This window comes from Zonotrichia leucophrys, chromosome 1 (genome assembly GCF_028769735.1).
Source record: "Zonotrichia leucophrys gambelii isolate GWCS_2022_RI chromosome 1, RI_Zleu_2.0, whole genome shotgun sequence".
Classification (NCBI taxonomy): domain Eukaryota; kingdom Metazoa; phylum Chordata; class Aves; order Passeriformes; family Passerellidae; genus Zonotrichia; species Zonotrichia leucophrys.
In genome coordinates this window covers 62,846,024-62,867,465 of record NC_088169.1, presented here as the reverse complement: position 1 = coordinate 62,867,465, position 21,442 = coordinate 62,846,024, and the positions used below count along the sequence as shown (strand labels likewise).

The following is a 21,442-nucleotide window of genomic DNA, read 5'->3' as shown; positions in this document are numbered from 1 at the left end:
AGACAGAGGAAACTGCCAGGTTCTGTACACTCAGGCCATAATCTACCAAACAGCTTAAATATGTTTTTAATTGCAAGCAACAAGCCCAAAGCCCAAAGTTAAACACAGGGAGAGCCATGCTATTGAACTGAGGGAAAGAACCCCCAGCACTTCACAAGGTCAACCCTTAGCAAAATTGGACCTTGATTTCTTGAAGTACCATAATTGTTCATGTGTCTTTGAGCCTCGAATTTGGAAATGAGGGTGACTGTTATTTCAGGGTGTATGACTCAGGCCCTGAGTAACCAGAACAAAATCAGAGACAAGTGAGAATTAGAAGCACAAGGGATACTGTGGGGGAAGAAGCGAGTCACTGAGTAAGAGGGTTCCCTGAGGTGAACTCCTTGCCACACTACCTGCAAATGCTTATAACTCACTCCTGTGGCATTCTTTTCATTGCCACCTTTATTATCAGATAACCTAAGTGTCATTTACGAAGCACCTGGGGACAAGAAATACGTGCGATCCCAGCCTGGACACATTCCCTTCTCCTGTAGTGACTACGCAGCTCTTCCTGGGATAGGGCAGGGCGAGGCAGGCGGTATGAAACGAATTTGGTGAGGTTAAGAGAAAAGAAAACATGTAAATTATTCTCCTGTCATGACACTTTGTGAGGTCTGTAAAGATGCGACAGATTGTACTGGTTGCTTTTCATATTCTGCATTCCAATGTGCTTTTAGCATATATGCCTTATGTGCTCAAGTTCATGCCTACAGAGCGGCTTTCAACGAAACAATGCCAATTGTCATTTGCATAACATATGAAATTTTGACAGGCAGCGTGGAGCTGGGCAAGGTTCTGCGCCTTTACAAGGCCCAAGAAACAAGTTCTAGCACAAGAAGTTTATATTAAACAGGTAAAAACCCCAGAATAATTTCAAAATACCGTGGATATCAGGGATACATTTATCTAAATCATGAACTCTTGTCAGATTACTTTCACTGACTGCCACCTATCTAGCATAAGGTGGCATGGTAAGACTGCGTCGCTTTTGATGATCTCATGTCAGTACTATGTTGCAGTTTATGTTAAAAGGAGACATGATATTAAAAGGAGACATGATATGAACTGTAGTTAAGGTTTTCCCACTAGAGGGGACTTTGGTGTGAATTTAACATAGAAATCACCTCAGAAATCAGAATGGTTTGGGCTGGTGAGGACCTTAGAGACCATCCAGTTCCAACCCCCTGCTATGGGCAGGGATACGCTCAACTGGATCAGGTGGCTCAGGAGCCCCACCCAACCTGGCCTTTGAGACATTGTCTCTGGTTCTTCAATGACAAGGCTGTTGAGTGGCTTCATCCCTTTTGGAAGCAGATAAGGCGGCTCCCTAAAGAGCTCCACCTGAAAGCATCCACATGAGTCACTAACGAGGAATGTCTTTTCAATGGGCTTTAAGTATCTGTGCTGGTGGATGAACAAAACTTCAGAAACAACTCTTCACTTGGCTTACCACCTACCCTTAAACAACTCATCTACAGACACAGTAACTCTGCCAGCACTTAAATTACAGCAGAGTTTCTTTCTGCTAATGTTAATATGATATGTTAATATCCAAATAAATGGCAGAGCCCTGAAGAAGAGATCCATGCAAGGCCTGTTTCACAAAGGACAGACCACTACTGATTGTATTCTTTCCCAGGCTTAATAGCTATGAACTCTCCCCTCCATTCACATGGAACCAGCACTGTTAGTAGTTTGTTAGATTTCAGAATGTCCCCTGGGATCTTATTTGGCTGCTGAGCATAAGTAATTCTGTAATTGCTTTTGGAATAGTACATCATACTGTTTTCTCAGCTGCCAGTAAAAACTTTCCTCAGTTCTCCCAAGACTTTTCTTTCATAAGGAGTTTTACCTCTGTCCATCTCCAACTGGTTGGAGAGAAACCACTTTTTTATTTTTTGCTCATGTAACTTTCTAAATAAATCTTCCATTTTATCTTTACCCTAGAACTCAGTCCTCTCAACTAATTTAAGCCAGGTACCTCTATTTCTGGTGGGTGTTCTGCTCTTTATGAATCTCGGGACAGAAGCTGATGCTGATGTCAGCTGCAGGTATTTGAAAACTGTCTGGAAGTTGCCTTAAGCAGGTGAAAATCTGAGTAGCATCTTGGAGATTAGAAGATGAACTCACCCAGTTAAAAGACAGGTGACCTAGTCTAAATGTGAAGAGATGACAGCTTTATCTTTAGCAGGCAATGGGGCACAATAAAAGGATGAGGGAGATGTGGGAAGAGATTCATTCTAAGTAAATTGCAACTCCCATCAGCCTAGCTGGAATTCAGCATGTGGGAGAGCAGGGACTGCAGCTGTCAGCATTGCCCTTGGATTTTTTGTGAGGGGAAGTAAACAACTCTAAATTTCAGCCTGGCTTCTACAGAAGCTTGTGTGGGTGTCCCAGTAGTTTTTGGTAAACAGTTTACAGCAGGAGCCACCAGGAAAATGAGATTTTTTTTTCCCAAATAAACAAGTTTAACTTAATGAAGGCTCAAAATTACTATGTGTTGGGGGGTTACCCCAGGAGTCTCATTATCTCTAATTGGATGTTTTATTTCATGAAGTAGTCAGCATTAACTTTTAGCTTGGTGAGGAAAAAATCTCATATTTAATTGCCTCAAAATTTTCCTTTATTCCTGGGAAGACTTGGCAGGATTGTAAATATCCCTAGTGGCCAAGCTGTCAAACAAGCTTTTCCTTTTCAAAGGACATTCTTTTTTCTTTCTTTCTTTCTTTCTTTATTTTCCCTCCCCTCACTATCCAGGGCCAATTTTGGTTCTCTTTCCCACTCAACACCTCCTACTTCATAGGCAGCACTGGTCCCCAAGCCCTCCAGCAGACTGAAAGCAAGGACTGCTTTCTGCCTGGGTGACTTCCTGTCTTGAGGGGCTCTGCGCCCAAATTTACACCAGAAGAAATCAGCGTAACTCAAGTTTAATATAGCTCAAAGCAGAGCTAATTCTGTGCTGAAACAGTCTGGAATGGCATACCAAACTCTGGTTTTCGCCATATGTACTAGTGTTTCACACTCCTTCCCCCCCAAAAAAATAAGTTTTGGCTCATAGTATTATCTATTTTTATCTCATCTATGACCTATTCTAAAATTACACCAGTTAAGCAAAGCCACCTTTGTAATTTCCTGTCTTATTGGTCTAAAATTGCTATCCAACATAAGCAAGCAGGAAAACATAGATTTCTTTTTAAATAGAAATAAGAAATGGATGATTTATCAGACACATTTCAAAATATTAATGGTGTAAAGACATCTTGACAAATGAGGAACGATTATTCTCATCTTCCCAGACCAAAGTACAGCTGTGAAATCCTTCCAAACAGTGCTCAAGATGTTTGATTTCTATTTTAGTTCATATTTGACAGAAAAGATTTTATTTTTACATTATTTAGGGGAAGTGGGAATGAGTATTTGTTCTGTCCTTTTTCCTTCTTGCTCTCCTTGCTTATCCTCCTGCCCTTTTATTTGTAGTGATTGCAATGCTTTATTACACATGGTCCTGAGAGCCATCAGGAGTTATGTATCTTCTGTAGTCAGTATTTTTCCCTATTATTTTAAGGTGTGGTAAACCCAGCTGTTGCCAACTGAACACTTGAGTCTAGTGTCTGGAAAGTATAAATTAGAAGATAGCTGAAAAACCCTGTAGCTCAGAAAAAAACAGATTTTAACTGAAGCACAGACCTGCTTTGGGCTTCTTAGGTGAGATTCTCTACAGCTCAGCTTCCATGTTCTAAAGTGATCCTCTAGTTAATGAAAAAAAAAAAAGTAGGAATACCTGAAGTTAAGAAATCGCAGTATTATGTTGGAAGAAAAGGCTTTGCACTAGAGGAATCCTAGGTCTGAATTGCACTGAATTATGAATAAGAGAAGGGGAAAACATCACTTTTCAGCAATAGCCCATAGTCCCATGAAATTAGTTATAACTAAAGCCACGCTCTGAAGGCATGGCTCCATATGATAAGGTTAGAGTTCACTCTCTAAAACAGAAGGAAATGAACACCCTCTCCCAAATTAAATATTCTTCAGTCTGGTTATTGAGTTGAAGTGGCTCATGGACCATATGGCAAACACCAAGGAGGAGCTAAGGGTGGGTGAAAATCTGCACTTGGGACATGAGAAGCTAGCAACATCTCAGCTTCTTGCCCTTGTGAACTATTAGTTCAGATCAGCTGCTCCTAGACCTGTCTAGAGGAATCAGTTTGCTCTGCAGATCATCACTTCAAGGCCCATTCTGGAAGAGAAAAGACTCAACCAAACAAGATAAAATAAGCTATTTTTGCTTGTGCAAGCAGGTTGTTAACAATACATTCAGTATGCCATTGAATAGACAATCTGAAATGAAAGAGCTCTGAAATGTCTAATATACTCACTGTGCAAAGATCCATGTATGGCCACACAAACTAAAATTTTCTCAGACTACTGGAAAAATTTGGGAACAATACTGAGTTATTCAGGCAGGGCGTGATCTTTAAAGAAGCAGGTCTGGCACAAAACCAACACAACTATGAAAGAAGTTTACCCAGGGGAAAGTAGGAGAAAAGCACTGAAGAACTGAGGTAACAGAGGAACCAACACTGGGGGAACAGAGGCTCTGTTGTTTGTAAAGGCAAATATTTCAGAAGTCTATTCAGCAAATTATTCACTCAGTCTTAAAGTAATCAGCCCCAAGGGACAAGTTTGGGGCACAAGCCCATTTCACCCAGCTTTTCCCTTTGTCCTGAAGGAGATGACCCCTCTGGCATGGTCTGAATGACTTTCTGTGTCTTGGCACAAGCAGGCATTGCCTGATACCTCTGGTCTCACCCTGTGCTCCCACACAGAGGCACAAGCACAACAAAGTCCCTGCCTATTCCACTGCACTCCCCAGCCACGGCTGCATGGCCAGGGCAAGGAGGAGGAAAGCACTGGGCAGCAGAAAGCAGACAGTTGTCCATGTTGCCTGGAAGAGGGACAGAAATTTGAGAAGGAGGGAGAGAAGGGTGGCTGCTCCAGGGAAAGATGGGTGGTATTGGCCTGGTTGGATGGGAGTAGTGCTGCTGTGAAGAGGAAGGGAGGGAACAAGCTCCCAGGCACAAGAAAAATGAAAGATCAGGCTACAGAAATCACCTATAACAGATATTCACAAACCTGTCAACTTTGGGTGACATCTGTTAATGCTGCAAGCTTTTAGCTCAAGTGAAAGCAGCATTATTGCCCTGAAATATAACACAAGTGCTTCAAGTCTAAATAATTCAGATGTCAAAATGAGTATGAGGAAGAAAATGATTTAGTGGAAGGACTGCTTTGTTTTTGATGTCGCTATTTCTATTTATGCACCCATACAGACACTAACAAATCAGTGAACTGGAAGCACAAGCAGACACCATCACTGATTACATCTTCCCCTGAACAAAAGCAAGGAAATAGAGGAGGGGAAAAAAAAGCAAGCAAAACTTATTTAAAAGGCAGAACTATTTGATGAGATTTTATCTGCTATGCAGTTTAAACAGAATTCCCAAATGATTTACAATCAGAATGTTGAGGGTTGTTGGGCATTGCGAAGGAATTTTAAATAACTCCTGTTGGCAAAGTTTTTTTTCTCAGAGTTGCCAAATCTCATTGCTTTATCACAAATCTCATAATGTTGAATTGCTTATTTAAATCAAAATCCAAAGAATTACTGACTAATGAGTTTCTTGCCTTTTTTTCTTCTTTAAATAAATGTAAATTTCTCATGAACACACTTATTGCAGAAGGTTTCACTTATTGCAGATAATCAAAGTAAATACCAGAGCAGTCAGAGATGTTATTGTTCATGTAGGGTAGTATTGTTCATGTAGGCCTTTCAGGCCTTTCTCTAATCAGGGGAGAAGAAAATTGCTGTTTACAGGCAGCTGCCTGCTGACAGCAGAAGGACACGGGGTCTGCTGGGGCTCCCTGTTGTTCTGCTTGCCCTGGTTAATAAACCCTGGCCCCAGATTAGCTCTCACTCTGTGCTCCTTCACGTTCCCTCCACCCTGCCTTCTCAGGGTCTTTCCACATTACTGAAAATTTCATTAATATAAAAAAATTCAATTGACTTCACTGCGACTCCACCCAGATCAAGCAGCCCGTTTGACCAGCCCATATAGAGCAGCTATAATTAGAAAACCCCCACAACACAGCAGTACTTTTTAATTAATTCCACTTCTTCTAGGGCTGGGGGCAGGATTTGTGCCTATTACCTGCCCTGACCATTGTGTACAGAGGTTCGTGATGGACACCGAGCTGCCTTCATGGACACACAGGTGCGCACAGGCAGCGTTGTCTCCAGTCATGTATGCGACAGCCATAGTAAAATGTCACCCAGGTAAAATCCTGGCCTTGGTCTGATTTAAAGTTCAGGTTTTTGTTGTGCTTTCCCTTGCAAGCACTTAACCTTCTTTGATTGTCAGTAAAACACCAGATGTATAAATGTTTTAAGGAGACATGTCAGGACGGAGCCTGGTGCTTCTCACTGGTGTCAAGCAATAGGACAAGAGGCAATGAATTGAGGCACAGGATGCTACACCTGAACATGAGGAAGAACTTCTTTACTGTGCGGGTGACGATGATGTGCTAGAACAGATTGCCTAGAGAGGTTGTGGAGCCTCCCTCACTGGAGATATCAAGAACCCTCTGGATGCAATCCTGTGCAGTGTGCTCTAGGACAACCCTGCTTGAGCAGGGAGGTTGGGCCAGATGACCCTCTGTGGTCCCAACCTGATCCCTTCTGTGATTCTGTGATTTCATCCTCCATCTGATCAAAGGCACATGAGGGATTTTTGGACAGCAAGACTCTCAAAAATTGAGTTAAACCCCTGAAGATGTAATTCAATTGCACACACTTGAATTACAAGTTTTCTGTTCCTGTTTTCTGTGTCATTAGCATTCATCTGGAGGCTCTTTGTGGGGACCTGGGGACTCCACAAATGCATTCCAGTTGGAATGGTTGTAGCCAGGTGGGGGCTGACCTCTCTTCCCCAGTGACTACTAACAGGACAACGAGAGATCACAGTCTTCAGCTGCACCAGGCAAGGTTTAAGTTGCACATTAGGAAGATTTTCCTCACAGAAAGGGTAGTTAAACATTAGAATGGACTGCCCAGGGAGGTGGTGGTGTAACCACCCATGGAGGTGCTTAAGGAGAGACTGGACATGGCCCTTAGTGTCGCGGTCTGATTGACATGATGCTGTTCAGACTCCATGATCCCAGAGCTCTTTTTCATCCCAAATGACGCTGTGATTCAAAGAGCAACAAGCGCAGACCCTTGCGCAGCAACCCCGCCTCACAACAGGCCTCTGACAGATTCGCATCTGGCCTCGACGAGGCAGAACCGCCGTCCCCTCCCTTTCCCTCACGCCCCGGTCCCCTCACGCCCCGGTCCCCGGAACGAGCCCCGCCGGCCCCCGCGGGAACGGATCCGCCCCCCCCCCGGCCCGCGCATGCGCGCTCCGCCTCGCGGCTGCAGCCCGTCCGTCCGCCGCCGGGGGCGCTAACCCGCGCCCGCCCGCGCCGGCCGGGGGCGGTTCCCGCTCGGGTCCGCGCCCGGATTGCGATGGCGGCGGCGACAGGAGCCGGAGCCGGGGCCGGGGCTGGAGCGGCGGCGGGCGGGGGAGGCGGGGAGCGGAGCAGCACCCGGGACCGGCTCCTGGCGGCGCTGGAGGATCTCGAGCTCTTGGCCAGGTACCGCGCTCGGGCCCCCGTCGGCCCCGGGAGGCGGCGGGGCACCGGGGGCGGGGTGAGGGCTCCCGGCGCGGTGCGTGCGCGGCGGGCGGAGCGGCAGCCCCCGAGGGTGGGATGGGAGGGGCCCGGCGCGACTGGAGCCGGCTCTGGCCCGAGCCGCTCGGGTTCGCCTTCTGCTCTCTGGCCGTCCCCGGGCCGGCTCTGCGGCTGAGGGGCTGGAGCTGCAGCGGGGCTCGGCCCGGCCCTGCGCAGCGCTGCCCGGCGCTCGTCCCTGTGGGAAAGCATCGGTGGTTTGCAGAGAGAAGGAGCAGCTCCCTTTTTCTCCCTCTTGCCTTTGTCACTTGGTTGACACCTGCGTTTTCTGTGAAGTGCATTCTTACACGCCGATTTTAGGCATTCTATTACTCACTAAAAAATATGCTTAAGTCAGAAATGCGTAGATGGTGTTGCATGACATCAGCTCTCCTGGTCACTGCCTGTATTAGTGCTACATTCATTCCAAGTAGGCTGCAGAGCTCCTCTTCAGAGTGATAGAAATGCTCAGATATGTAATCCAGGGTCTTGAGTCCTGGCTGGTAATCCCCATCCCCGTTGACAACCATGTCGTGGAGGCACAGCTGGCAGTGAAGTTCAGATAGTTCCTAATTATTTTCCACACCTCAGGGAGAGCAGGAGCTTAGGAAAGCATTTTCAGAGGAAATAACCTGTGCTATCCATGTGTATGGCTTGCTCTCTCAGTGATTACCAAGAGGAGGATAAGCTATTGGTGAGTTGCTCTGCTTGTATCTGGGTAAGCTTTCTCCTCAGTCACAGATTTTATTGTGACATAAGAGTTGCTGGAGAGCATGTGTTTATGGAAAAATGAAAACAAACTTGTTCCTTATCTAAATTACTTACTTTTTTTGGAATGCTAGTGTTCTACCACAATGAAGCCACAGCAATGCTCAGTGGCATTTAGAGAATCTTCCTATTGATCAGCAAAGTGTTGCAGACCTTTCTCTGTCACAGTACTCGTTTGGTGGTAGGGGCAGAAATTAAGCCACATGTCTAATCTGTTGCCTTTCTGTAGTTTTGAATCTGCATCTGTGCATTATGTGGCTGACACACAGCAGAATTACAGCACCCTGTGACATCACCCTCGATGGTACCTGACCTCCTTAAAATGGATTTGCTGCTGCTCAGTGTTGGTCAGATGGAATAAAGCTTTAGTAACAGTGACAAGTTTCTTTATTCTCTAATTGTTTGAAACCATAGTAGTGTTCAGGAGTGAGCAAGAGACATAGACCAAGATCAGAGCTTTACTGGGGTTTCTTTTGAGACCTTTCTGGCTCCACTGCTCTATTACTCATACATCCCATTGAGCTGGACCAAGCAAATAACCAGTACTTGCAAGGGCAGTGTCTCTGTGCTTAGGGTTGAACTGCCATTCGGAGTCTTAGAAGCCAAATAACTTTGCTCAGTTTACAGAAAATGCCTTTTTGCATTGTGATACCCAGAGGTTCTTCAGAACAGTGGCAGAGTATCTGGATATCTGGAAGAGTGATCAAGAGGTCTGTTTGAGAAGCGCTTCCAGCACCAGAATATTACCAGGGTTCTTTTATATTTTTTGTGTGCTTGATGCACAGCTAATATATTATTGTGGAAATACTTGTAAAAGTAGTTCCATAACAGACTCTGTTGGTATTTGAAAGTGTAGACTTAGTTGCTCTAAATAACAAGTATATTGGGGAAAAAATGGAGAAAAGTAGAGAAGTAAAACAGTGAAGACTCTTGCAACAAATAAAGGTAGTAGAAGAAGGGTCTGAGGGCACTCCATTATGCTGTTTCTTCTCTCATCTTCTGTTTATGTCTTTTATGGTTTAACAGGAACTTAGCACATTTCTTGAGTTCAAATACATGGGGGCTTCATGATAAATAAAAAATCTAGCTCAAATAACAAATAATAGCTAAAATAACAAAGAAAAAAATGTGTTTTCTTGGTTGAAAAATCCCTGTCTACACTGTACTATAAAATATAAAATACTCAGGTCCATGAATACTTTCGTAATGATACCAGTCCTCTGGGTAATTTTGGGATGACTTGATGTGAGAATGCCTTAGAAAATTGTTCAAACTGAGTTCTCCTTTCAGGGAGCTAATTGAAATTTTGGCAATTTCAAGAAACCAAAAACTTCCACAACCAGGAGAGGAGAGCCAGGTAAGCTGACTTTCTGAATTGTGTTTCTTTGGGTAAGCATAATGCTTTACTTCTAACTTTTTTCCATTCTTTTGTTTGTTCTTACTTTTTCCCTTTGTCCGTGCCTATATCTGAGTTAATGGTCACAATGGGGCTTTGGCCCTGCTGCAAAGGCATTATTGGTTCTCCTGTTTTTTATTAATTTTTTTATGTGCTTCATAGTCTGTTTCTGCAAACAGGAAGAAATTTTGTTTCATTTTTCATTCAAACAAAAATACTCCTATGGATGCCATTTGCTCTTCTTTGTAGCATGACTGAGGGTGTGTTGTTACTCTAGCCAAATTAAAAGTTGTACAAAACTGTCGTTCAATAGATCCTGGAACTGCTGATTCAGAGAGATGGAGAGTTTCAAGAGCTGATGAAGTTGGCAGTGGATCAGGGAAAAATCCATCATGAAATGCAGCTCTTAGAAAAGGTAGTAGAAAAGCGGGATAATGATATTCAGCAGCTGCAGAAACAGCTTAAAGAAGCAGAGCACATACTGGTAAGTTCATAATGATGTGTTTGCTTTTGAGCATCTTCTTGTAGAAAAGGTGGTTCTGGGCAAAGTGATGTTATGTTAGTTTGAGAAGATTTAAATATTTAAAACTTCATAAGAGCTTATTGGTTTGGGTTTTTTCTCAGTAGTCAAACACTGTTTAGTTATTCATGGTATTAAGTTTTTTTTTGAAATAATGCTAATTTGCTTTTAAATCTACTTTATTTCAGTGTATTTGGAAAATGTTCACAGAAGTTTCTCTTCTAAAATGCAACTAAATGGAAGGGTTTATTCACAAAGCTGACTTTATGTAGATGTTTATAAATGAAAGATGCATTGAAGGTTTGGTTTCCTTTGTGGGTTTTTTATTTTTTACAACTAGGCAACAGCTGTTTATCAAGCAAAGGAAAAACTGAAATCAATTGAAAAAGCACGAAAAGGTGAGTATCCATAATTGTACATACTAAGTAAAAGCAATTCTAAAGAAAGTTGTTAGTGAGCTCAAATTGGGCCTTTTAATTTTTTTTTTAAATTCTCCCATCACAGATTTCAGATGCTTTGTGTGTAAACAAATTTCCATTTCATTATGAAACTGTAACCATTTTCTCAGAATAAAGACAGCATTGAATTTTTTTTTTTTTGTGGCAAACATATTTTAATATGAAAGTGTCTCAGCAGTCTTCTTGGACTGATAATAGTATGTCTGATTACTTAAGTACCTTACCAGATTTCCTCAGGAGGTTTGCTAAGGAAAGGAAGAGAATGTTTGTGTGTATATGCACACACTGACTAGCTGGTGATAGGTGATACTAGACTATAATTGTAGCAATTCCTGCCATTCTGTGGCACTTCCCAAACTAACTTTTTTTTGGAGGAGGGAAGGCATCTTCTTCAGGTTGTTTTGCTTGGGTTTTTTTTGGTTGGGTTTTTTTTTCTTTTTTTTTTTTTTTATGGTATCTTCTGTCATTTTGTTATGCCTCTTTCATCTAGAAAATCAAGGAATTGAATAAAGTTTCTATTAATCTAATACAAGCACATATTTGGAAGGACTCTTCTGGCTACAGTCTATAGTTACTAAACAAACAAATAAAACTTCTTTGCTACAGAAAATTCTATAGTAAGCAGGAGGTAAAGTTTTAGACATTTTTTGTGCTTGTCAAGTACTCTTGTTTAAGAGATTGTTTGTGGTTTTCATGAGGTTGAAGAACCATTGATATTGAAGGTCTTTTGTACTTGTGTGTGTAAAATCAGTTCACTGCAAAGCTCATCTTTGCATAGATTGAGAATCTTCTAAACAGTTATTGCTTTTGAACCAGGCCCTTAATGTTTGGCAAAATCACATTCCCAGCCTTTTAGATATTGGTGGTCAATATTCTGAAATAATTAAATGACACAATCTCTTGAGAATTCAGCAACATTTTTTTCCATTCTTCCAGGTGCCATTTCCTCTGAAGAAATAATTAAATATGCCCATAGGATCAGTGCTAGCAATGCTGTTTGTGCCCCTCTGACGTGGGTACCAGGTAACTGTTGTGTTTATGACAGTAGATTTTTTTTAACAATAAATCATGGTTAATATCTGCTCTTAAAATGTTTTTGTACAGCGATAAACACCAGGGTTTATTAGACTAGAATTGTTTTCAGCTGTTATATGTAATATTAAATTCTAAATATTTAGTTTTATCTAAAATGAATATCCAAAATCCTGTGGACTTCACATACATCTCCAAAAGGGTATGAAACTGTCTGCTTTCATTAACAGACTGGCCTCTGTTCTTCCTTGTTTGCCTTTTTCCCCTGAATGTTTACCCTGATAATAAGTCAAAGCCAAGTATGCAAAGGGCTTTTCTGTGAGTTTGGTTGTGTTCCCTCTTGCCCTGTACAATATTCTTTCAGAGAGTGTTAGTAAACAGTGGAGCCAGAAGCAAAACTTTTACTATGACATGTTTCAGTTTTGGGTAAAACCTTATTTGTCCAAAATGAAAATGTGTTTGATCCAATTCCTGTCCTTGCTGTTTAGCTGTGAAGTAGCAGGATGAGCAAAGATATCTTTTTAACATGATGGGGTTTTTTTTTGTTTTGTTTTGAGTTGCTTTGGGATGTTAGGGGTTTTTTTAATATGCTTTTTCTGTCAAGTTTGAGTGAACAAATAAAGTCTGAGTGAAAGACAGACTTGAATTTTAATAAACAGGTGTGATGGTCATTACTCATCCAAGCAAACAGAGTATGGGGTTTTTTGGTAATTCAGTTAGGTTCTGAAGCTAAAGCTGATGTCTGCAAGACAATTGTTAAATATTTCAAGGCATTCTTTTTCCTTTTTTTCTTAAAGGGGACCCACGTAGGCCATATCCTACAGATCTGGAAATGAGAAGTGGTCTCTTGGGTCAGATGAACAACCCACCCACCAATGGAGTCAATGGACACTTACCAGGGGATGCACTTGCAGCAGGCAGGCTGCCAGGTAAGTGAAACTCAGTTTTGTTTTTTCTTTATTGCTTATAGATTCACAGCAGTTATACATTTCCCTTAGCAAAGGCAAATCAGAGGTAAAGCAATAAAAATTGTAGTTAATGTTGTTCCTTAGCAGTGAATACCTAGTAAAGAAAGGTAATTAGAAGTTGCATATTTTTTGTGTGTGTTTTAGTAGAGCCCATTTTGGCTGGCTCCTTTGCCTTAGAGGATGCAGACTTGATTCTCTATAAGAACTGAAAGGGATTTCCAGGAATTTTAGGAATTTTCCTTGAGAAACTGGAAAACTGGAAAAACTCCTCCAGTAAAATTCTTGATTGAGTCTTGGGCTCCTCTGTCAGGTTAAACACTCACACAGACTGTCAAGGTAAGAGGGAAACATTGATTTACAAGCAAGTTGAAGCTGCCTGGGCATTTTGTGTAGGGATGCTGAATCTGTTGGTGTGTGGACGCATATCCTGAGAATGCTAATTATGGGATCTAGTTCTTTTGGAGACTCCTGCAGAGATGTCCAGTTACTGAGTCCTTGGTGAATGTGCAGACCAGTTTCTGGACTGCTCAGTAGCCTCCAAACTTTGAGACTGCTTAGCACACCCATTCAGCCTGGTTTAATAGCAGACTGCTTCTAGCATTGAAGCATGGCCACACTATGCAAAACACTAGCTTCCATTCTGAGCTGCTTTTCAGGCATACTTGGATAAAGCCTTTTTCTCTGAATTTTTATGTTCTGCCTGAATTTTTTTTTTTTTAGTCTAATATTTTAATCTATTTTTGCATACTGACAGACTGTGATAATTTTCTTTACTCCCAGTAGTTGTGAATGCTGAATCAGTTCAAACTGTGCTTTGAAGATGAAAAGCTCTGTATTGAGTATGAGTTATCAAGAGCCACCTACATAAATGAGCTCTGGCAGAGCAGACTTCTACAATTATAGAATTGCTCCATCATGAGATGTTTTCTAGCTCTTTCTGGAGGGTTTAATCTGTCCAAAATTTAGAAAGGATTTCAAGATTTGTTCTGATTTTATATTGAAGTTCTGGTTGAGCTGTCATGTTGAATTTGTCAATGTACAAAACTGAAAGTTTTCTTCATGATGCCTCTGTTTTTCCAGATGTGCTTGCTCCTCAGTATCCTTGGCAGTCAAGTGATATGTCAATGAACATGCTACCTCCTAATCATAGTAATGACTTCATGCTGGAGCCTCCAGGACACAATAAAGAGAATGAAGATGATGTAGAAGTTATGTCAACAGACTCCTCAAGCAGCAGCAGTGACTCAGACTAGGTACAAGGGGGACAGTATCCCTAGTAGACCTTTCCTGTGGTGAAGGTAGGTTAGATGCTGTTTGTCACAAACTGCAATATCCTTTTGTTACACCAGCAGCCCTGTGTAGGGAGAAGATTACAGCTGGCTCAGAAATAGGGTGACTAATTTAAAACCATGGACTACAGACTTGTTTTTTTCCTGTTAGATGTTCTGGGAGGTGGGAGAAATGTCTGGGAGCTGTCTGCTGGGAGAGAGATGTCAGATTTTCAGTGATTGTGTAAATGTATGTTTGCAAGAGATGTGTAAATATATATTTATATATATGTATTTACTATACATTAGATGACATAAGTTCCTGGGAAAAAATGTGTAAGGGGAATCCCCTTGTATGTTTGTTAGTAACTTTACTTTTTTGATGATAGCCTTTTCTATGCCACAGAAATGAAACATGAAGTTTGTAATGTATCTTTTTTTTGTTACTGCCTAAATCTGTGTTCTTGATCATCTGTGTATCAAGGACAAAAATATGGCAATAAGGTGTAATAAAAGAGCTTGTAATTATTGTAATATATAATGAATGATTTGTCATAAATAAACTCAGCTTTGATCTAACTTCAGTTTTCCAAACTTGAATCTTAGATGAGTTGCCATGTAACTTCAATACTCAGCACATTTTATCCCAGTATGTGGCTGAATTCTGACTGAGTTTCAGAAGTTTGTACTCCCTTTTCCCCTATGCAAAATGCCCAGTCAGCATTAGAAGCAGCTGAGGAGGAGTCAGAGGTGGAAAGCCTGTCCTTCCTTTTCAAGTGAGCCCTTCCACGCGCACACAAAGCTGGGCAGACCCTGAAGCAGTGAGTGCCCACCCACAGGCTGCCCCAAATACTTGGTTAAGTGTCCTGGGACCCTGGAGGTGACACACTGTGGGGCATGCTGCAGGTTTAGCTCCTTTCAGATCAAAGTGCTCAAGGATTTTTTTGTCCTTGTCATCTATAATTTTTTCAGTTCTTTGAACCTGCTAATTTGTTTACTTTCACAACTACATTTCCTGCATTAGCTGCAATGTTATTTTGTCTTTCCAAAGGCACTTCCCTTGGCTTTCCTTTTCTTGTTCTGTTTTGCTTAAGGAGTCATTTTATGACAGCTGCTTTTCTCTTATGTAACCCTCTGATAGAATTTCAAAACTCATGTGAACTGTTGCTCCTGGCAGTTAAAGGTTTCTGTCCTGCAGCACAGATCACAATTCTCTTCCCTTTTCCATTTTGTAGATTCCTCACAGGAAGTATCTGATGAATCAGGTAATTCCTCCTTTGCTCAAGTAATCTTTCAAACATTGCTGCCAGTAATGCTGCCACCTGTGACCAACCTGTACAAATCCCTTCAGGCTGTAGAAAGAAGGATTTCAGTTACATTCAATCACATAATATGGGGCAGTGGGTTTTGTTTTCAGAGAAATGGGCATTTTGTTTTTGTCTCAGCTGTTCCTTTTAGAAGTATTTTCAGAGTTATTAAACTGTCACCTCTTTCACAGCTTAAAGTTATTAATATATGTACATACTGTAACGTTTATTCAGTGTCGTGTTCTCCTCTTGGGTGCTTACCTCCAATGTCTTTCCTCTTTAATTCACATTAATCCAAATACACGTGCCCTGTCTCAGTCATTCTAGTTAACCTTGCCTACCTCTTTTCTAGCTCATATTAGTGATCAGAATCATACACAATATTACAAAATGGAATTTCTTAATACTTTGGATAATGGGATTGGTATTTTCTTTCTAAATGCCCCTCTCTTAACACAGCACACACAGTTCACTAGCCTCTTTTATCTTCTAACTTACAAGGACATTCTTGAAACAAAATACAAACGAATGTAATTAAAGCTCATGGGAAGTGTAGTGTTACAGTCTACTCAAAACTCTTCTATGGCTGTATCTATGTAATTCACCAACTGAAATATTGTGGAGGTGGGTGATTGTTTTCAGACATAAGAGGGAACTGAAGCAATGACCACTTCTTTTTCTGGCTTGTTAGTTACTCTGTTATGGGATTAAATGGAACCAATATATTCCATCTAATAAATAGGTAAGTCAACAGTACTGCCCACTGTTCACTTAGCATAAAATCAAACTCTGGGTATTAGATGCATTCTAATCAGTTTCTTTGCATCAGTGCTTCAAACTATGTGCAGTTCAGGAGTATGCTTCTCAGTGCTGGCTAACTGTAATGCCATTTTAGGTGAATTCTGTCAGTTACAAGCAGTTTAGTGAACCATGATATGATATGGTGGCTTAGATATGAACATAATAGATTTTCCTATTTAGCAAAAGTACAAAAAATCAAAGTAAAGATTTAGTCGAAAGGACTGAGTATTGGCAGCTAAAACCAACTGAGAACCACATTTTCTGGAGGGGTGGGAAATATAAATGTGTGATACATACAAAGTTATTTAAGTTGGGGAATGCTGACAGCTGGTTGCAGTAATGCACTGTAGTCTTTTAATCTGTCCATTTTGAAAAGATACAGAAATGCTGACATATGGAGATACTGTTGTGTCCTCATTTCAGTGTCTACTTGTGTATTTACAAGAAATAGAAAGTATATATCCATTAACAAAATATGCCAAGAAAGTATTTATTGCATGACAGACCATTTTACACTGGTCCCAGTTCTCTCATCAGGACCTAGATGTTTTCTAAAATAAAAAATTGTACTAAATAATTTAATTTTTTTTCTTCATTATTCTTTGTGACAGATGGGCAGGACATCTGTCAACTCTTCCCACAGCTTCTTTGTTGACAGCTGAATGGAATAATTTTCAGTGTACATAAGGTTGCTTGCAGGAAGCAAATCTCTACTTTTGAATAGAAAAATAAGATTTTTACAAAGTTACAGTAGCAAAGGAATTTTTGGTGAAATTTCCCATTTCAAGACTGCTGTGTAACATTGCTTCTTTCTTCCCTTCAGAGAACGGGTGTCTGTCCTAAGGGAAGTTGCACATAATTAATACTTCAAACTCTAATTAGGAGGATTGCCAGGGGCAGTAGCATCCTTATGCCTCATCACTCTGTTTCTCAGCAAGAAGAGCCATCTCCATTTAAATAAATGTATGCTCAAAGTAAGGAAGAGCCTTAAATCCCTCAAGCTGATTTCTTTTAAGAACTGAGAAGTCAATTCATAATTCCAGGCAATTTTAATTTCTCAGTATTGTGCCTGTACTTTATTCAAAAGAAATTAAAGAAACCTTACAACATTTTTGTACAATGAATATATCTAAAGGGAATAGACAAGAGGTATGCTATAAAAGAAGCCTGACAAGAAAAAAAATGAGCCAACCAGTGATTTGAAAGTTATATCTTAAAATTAATCACTGATGTCTTAGTGACAACAGCTGGAAAAGAATCAAAATTAGTTACAGATTCTAGAAAAATTAAAAATATTAACTTCTTGGTTTTGTATGTACTGTTGGGTACTGTAATTTCATTCACTAACAACAGTGTCATTTAATCAGTCAAACTGAAAATGCACAATTTTACCAAATCTCAATAGTCAGCCATACAGAACTACACCCATGTGTGCAGTTTAATATTCACAACTCTTTTTAGCCACTAAGTATGATTTTTGCCATGGAGCTACACTTATAAATGAGATTTGTGTCAGCCTAGTAGAGCAGGCACCTCTCCATTCCAAGAGTTCAGTAACAAACTCTGATAAATTGCAGAGATCTGAGACATTTCTGCAGATAAATTCAATGTAAATGAGGCTCTAAACAGAACTCTGTTATGAAAACAACTGGCAAGAAGGGTCAGGGAATTTTCATTCCCTGCAATAAGCCATGACAATCTTTTCACATTTATAATACTCTTTTGATTTTCAAGTGTATACTGCTGTCTGCAGGGAAAAAAGGCATTGTCTATTAGATGTAACTTTTGCTCATGACGGTAGCTTCGTAAGTGAAGCTAAGAGACAAGATCAAGTTTTAAAATTGATCCAATAATTACAGGAAAGCAGGTTTGAATGAGTAAGTTTTGCTGCAACTGCTTTTAAGTGAGTAAGCTTCCTGGGCTAGTGCTGATTTCCAAATGGCTGGTCATCAATGTAAAGACTAACTAGATAAAACACTGAGTTTTCTGTAAAAGAAAATGTTAATAATTAACTACTAAACCTAGAAATGGGTCTGGAATGAGAGACAACTGTCATGTGAAATATGGGAAAAGCACTGAAAACAGCTGGCATGTTCTTCTTTGGGAAAAGATAATATTTTCACATGGGCAGGGTGAGCACTTTGTATCTTTTTTTCTTTTACACCAAAAAAGCAGGTCTGTCCTTTAGTTTGTTACATAACATACAATTTGTTTTTACTCTAATTGGTGACTTCCCGTGTACCCCTTTAGATGATCGAGCTCTTCTGTAAAAGGATTGTAGCCTTGCTCTCTTAAACAGCGTAAGGCCCAGAACAGTTGATCTGCTGGAGGAAATTCATCCCATCTGACCCATTCCCAGCCTGTAGGGAAAAAAAAAGAAAAAGGAAAAAGGAAGAAAAATCTGAGTAAAGAGTTAAGACAGGACCCAAGGAAACAGCATGAAGCTGTGGCAGGAGAGGTTTAGGCTGGATGTTAGGAAAAGGTGGTGGGGCACTGGAATAGGCTCCATAGTGCAGCCTGACAGAGCTCAAGGAGTGTTTGGACAACTCAGGCACAAGGCGGGATTGCTGAGTCTGCCCCGTGCAGGGCCAGGAATGGAATTTAATGATGCCTGGGGGTCCCTTCCAACTCAGGATATTCTTTGTTTCTGTGATATAACAATTCTTCCTCCAAGTCTAGATGGATCATATAGAAACTACCAATACAAAGACAGGTGACAGAGTCATTTTGCCTGAGCAGCTTTTTCATTTCCCAGAGAAGCTGCGGATGCCGCATCCCTGGGAGCGTTCAAGGCCAGGCTGGATGAATCTGGGAGCCGCCTGACCTAGTGGGAGGTGTCCCTGCCCGCGGCACGGCGCTCGGAACTAGATGCTTACTCACCCTCGTTCTTGTCGGGCTCCTGGTTGCGCGGCTCGGCGCCCGGCTCGGCCTCGCCCTTCATGAGCACGGTGACATAGTGGTAGCGCTGGGCCGGGCACGCCGCGTTCACGGCCGACGCGAACCGCACGTGGCGCAGCGGCAGCGCCGCCTCCTCCAGCGTCTCCCGCGCCGCGCACTCCGCCAGGCTCTCCCTGCGGGCGGCAGGCAAGGGAAGGCACGGCACGGCACGGCCGCCTCAGGGCACGGCGGGCAAGGGGAGGGCAGGGCGGGGAGGGAGGGAGGGCGCGGGGCTCCTACCCGAACTCCAGGTGGCCGCCGGGGAGCTGGTAGGTGCCGGCGCCCAGCGCGCCTTTCCGCTTGCCCAGGAGGACGCAGCCGGGGTGCGCGGCGCTGGTGACCACCACCCCCACGCCGACCCCCGGCCGCCGCGGCTGAGCCGCCTGCTCGCCCATGGCAGCCCCGGGAGCTCGGCCAGGCTCGGTCCCGCCGGGGCAGGCGGGGGCGGATCCGCCAATCGCGGTTCGGGATGCCGGGTTTTGGCAGGCCCTTGGCGGGGGAGTGACCGGAGAGCGCGAGTGCGCCTGGTGGTGACGTCGCTGGCGAGGAAGCGGGCGAGGTTCTAGGGCAGGATCGACAGGGAGCGGTGCCCTGTCCTGCTGTGTGCCCGGGATCCTGGCCTCCCAACCGCAGGGACTTGTGAGTGCGCCGGGAATAGAAAAGGTGTTTGTGCAAACGAGGGGCAGCTGAAAACAAGCAAGACGCGACTCGATTTTTGAAGGTCAAGGAGCCAGTCGGTCTCTGACTGCAGATTTGTTCAGGATTTAAAAATTAGCCCTTCTTTGGTTAGCCCACTGTTTCTGGCCTGCGAAGAGTCTGACTCTGAAGTGTCACGTGAATTTTTTAAAAAGGAAGCTACAAACTTAGCTGAACAGAAGTCCACAGGCAGAATAACAGTTCCTGACTGATAGAGAAGAAATAAAAGTTTCTGCTGGCAAATACCTTTGTGAAAAAAACGCCAATCACTTGTTTTTAAAATTTTAAAAGTTTAATAGAAATAAAATGGTTATAAAAATAGTAATACAATTAGAGTAATAATAATTTGGACAATTTGAATTAGGACAATTTGAGGCAAAAGAGACAAAGATTATGGACGTTTGCATACCTTTTCTGGGCAGCACGAGCCCGAAAAAGGACCCCCGTTAACAAAGCATTAACCTTTAAAAGCAATAGCCTGTTGCATATTCATACACTTCATACATAATGCATAAATTCCATTCAAACACAGGATTCTGTCTGGTCAGTGTCAACTTCTTCCTCTGAATCCCAACAGCGCCTTCAAGGCGGGAAGAAGTTCGTTTCTTCTGACAAGAGAGCAATAAATTCTTTTTCTCTGAAAGATTTAGGTGTCCTGTGGCTGCTATCTCGCTGCAAGTCCTTTCTTTAAAAAAAGTATCCTACATAGCATAGTTTCTATTTTAACATTTTTATAACCCAAAACTATATTTAACACACTACTTAAGAGAACTAATACAGCATTACTTTCTAACACAACACATATAATATTCATTTTAATATTTTTAAAAAGTTAATCATAAAATATGCATTTTTCACACCTTCATTCTCACATTTTTATGAATTACAGAGATATGTAGAATACAATTCAGCTTTCATTTTCTTTATAAACAAACTGTAAAGTTCATCAGATTTTCCCCTTCTTCAGCCTATTGATCACAACAGAGAAAGAAGTTTTATATTTGCAGATCTTTCAAATTGGTTTTGGGTTTTTGTTTGTTTGGTTTTGGGGATTTTTTTTTTTGGTAAGTTTCTAAAATATTTATGTACAGATGTTTTTATGTACGTATGAAAGTTACAGGGCCAAACTGGCTAAAGCTTAATCACATTTTCGGGGATCAGTCTTCTGGGGTTTAACTGCCCAAAGTGGCTCAATGCAGCATCAGATGTGTCCCACTGTTGGCATAAAGGCCATGTCAGGAGCAAATGTCTTGGTGTGCTAGAAGCAAGGCTGCCCTTTGGCAGTATTTGGCCCTGCTGCTTAACTGTGATGTCAGCCCATACCCTGTGGTAATTGTATATCCTCTGAACAGAGAGAGACACAGCTCTCCCAGGATTTTCCTGGGAAGCTGTGAGAAGCTGTGAGAAAGCTCAGAGAAAGAAACAAAACAATTATATCAACCTCTGCACCTGGCAGGCAATCTCCATTTGTCAAAGATGTTTACAAGG

The 21,442-nt window shown here is 41.9% G+C and overlaps 2 protein-coding genes across 2 annotated transcripts; one reads left to right on the top strand and one right to left on the bottom strand.

Moving 5' to 3' along the window:
* Positions 1-7,567: 7,567 nt before the first annotated feature.
* On the top strand, positions 7,568-14,792 carry MED4 (mediator complex subunit 4). Its single transcript, XM_064726027.1, has 7 exons — positions 7,568-7,731; positions 9,862-9,928; positions 10,281-10,451; positions 10,828-10,885; positions 11,882-11,968; positions 12,775-12,906; positions 14,026-14,792. The coding sequence occupies exons 1-7, from the start codon at positions 7,604-7,606 to the stop codon at positions 14,196-14,198; spliced, it is 816 nt and encodes a 271-aa protein (XP_064582097.1). The 5' UTR covers positions 7,568-7,603; the 3' UTR covers positions 14,199-14,792.
* A 2,560-nt stretch (positions 14,793-17,352) lies between these two features.
* NUDT15 (nudix hydrolase 15) lies at positions 17,353-19,891 on the bottom strand. Its single transcript, XM_064725891.1, has 3 exons — positions 19,499-19,891; positions 19,202-19,392; positions 17,353-18,681 (listed from the first exon to the last, which is right to left on the bottom strand). Exons 1-3 carry the CDS (start codon positions 19,651-19,653, stop codon positions 18,536-18,538), a joined length of 492 nt encoding a protein of 163 aa, XP_064581961.1. The 5' UTR covers positions 19,654-19,891; the 3' UTR covers positions 17,353-18,535.
* Between the last annotated feature and the right edge of the window lie 1,551 nt (positions 19,892-21,442).

What these genes read in the sequence shown, in the direction of transcription:
- MED4 (XM_064726027.1), top strand. Translation starts at nt 7,604, where the DNA reads ATGGCGGCGGCGACAGGAGCCGGAGCCGGGGCCGGGGCTGGAGCGGCG. An exon ending in GATCTCGAGCTCTTGGCCAG is followed by an intron (nt 7,732 to 9,861) that starts GTACCGCGCTCG and finishes TTCTCCTTTCAG; the next exon opens with GGAGCTAATTGAAATTTTGG. An exon ending in AATTGAAAAAGCACGAAAAG is followed by an intron (nt 10,886 to 11,881) that starts GTGAGTATCCAT and finishes CCATTCTTCCAG; the next exon opens with GTGCCATTTCCTCTGAAGAA.
- NUDT15 (XM_064725891.1), bottom strand. Translation starts at nt 19,653, where the DNA reads ATGGGCGAGCAGGCGGCTCAGCCGCGGCGGCCGGGGGTCGGCGTGGGG. An exon ending in GGCGGCCACCTGGAGTTCGG is followed by an intron (nt 19,393 to 19,498) that starts GTAGGAGCCCCG and finishes TGCCGCCCGCAG; the next exon opens with GGAGAGCCTGGCGGAGTGCG. An exon ending in GGAGCCCGACAAGAACGAGG is followed by an intron (nt 18,682 to 19,201) that starts GTGAGTAAGCAT and finishes TTTTCCCTACAG; the next exon opens with GCTGGGAATGGGTCAGATGG.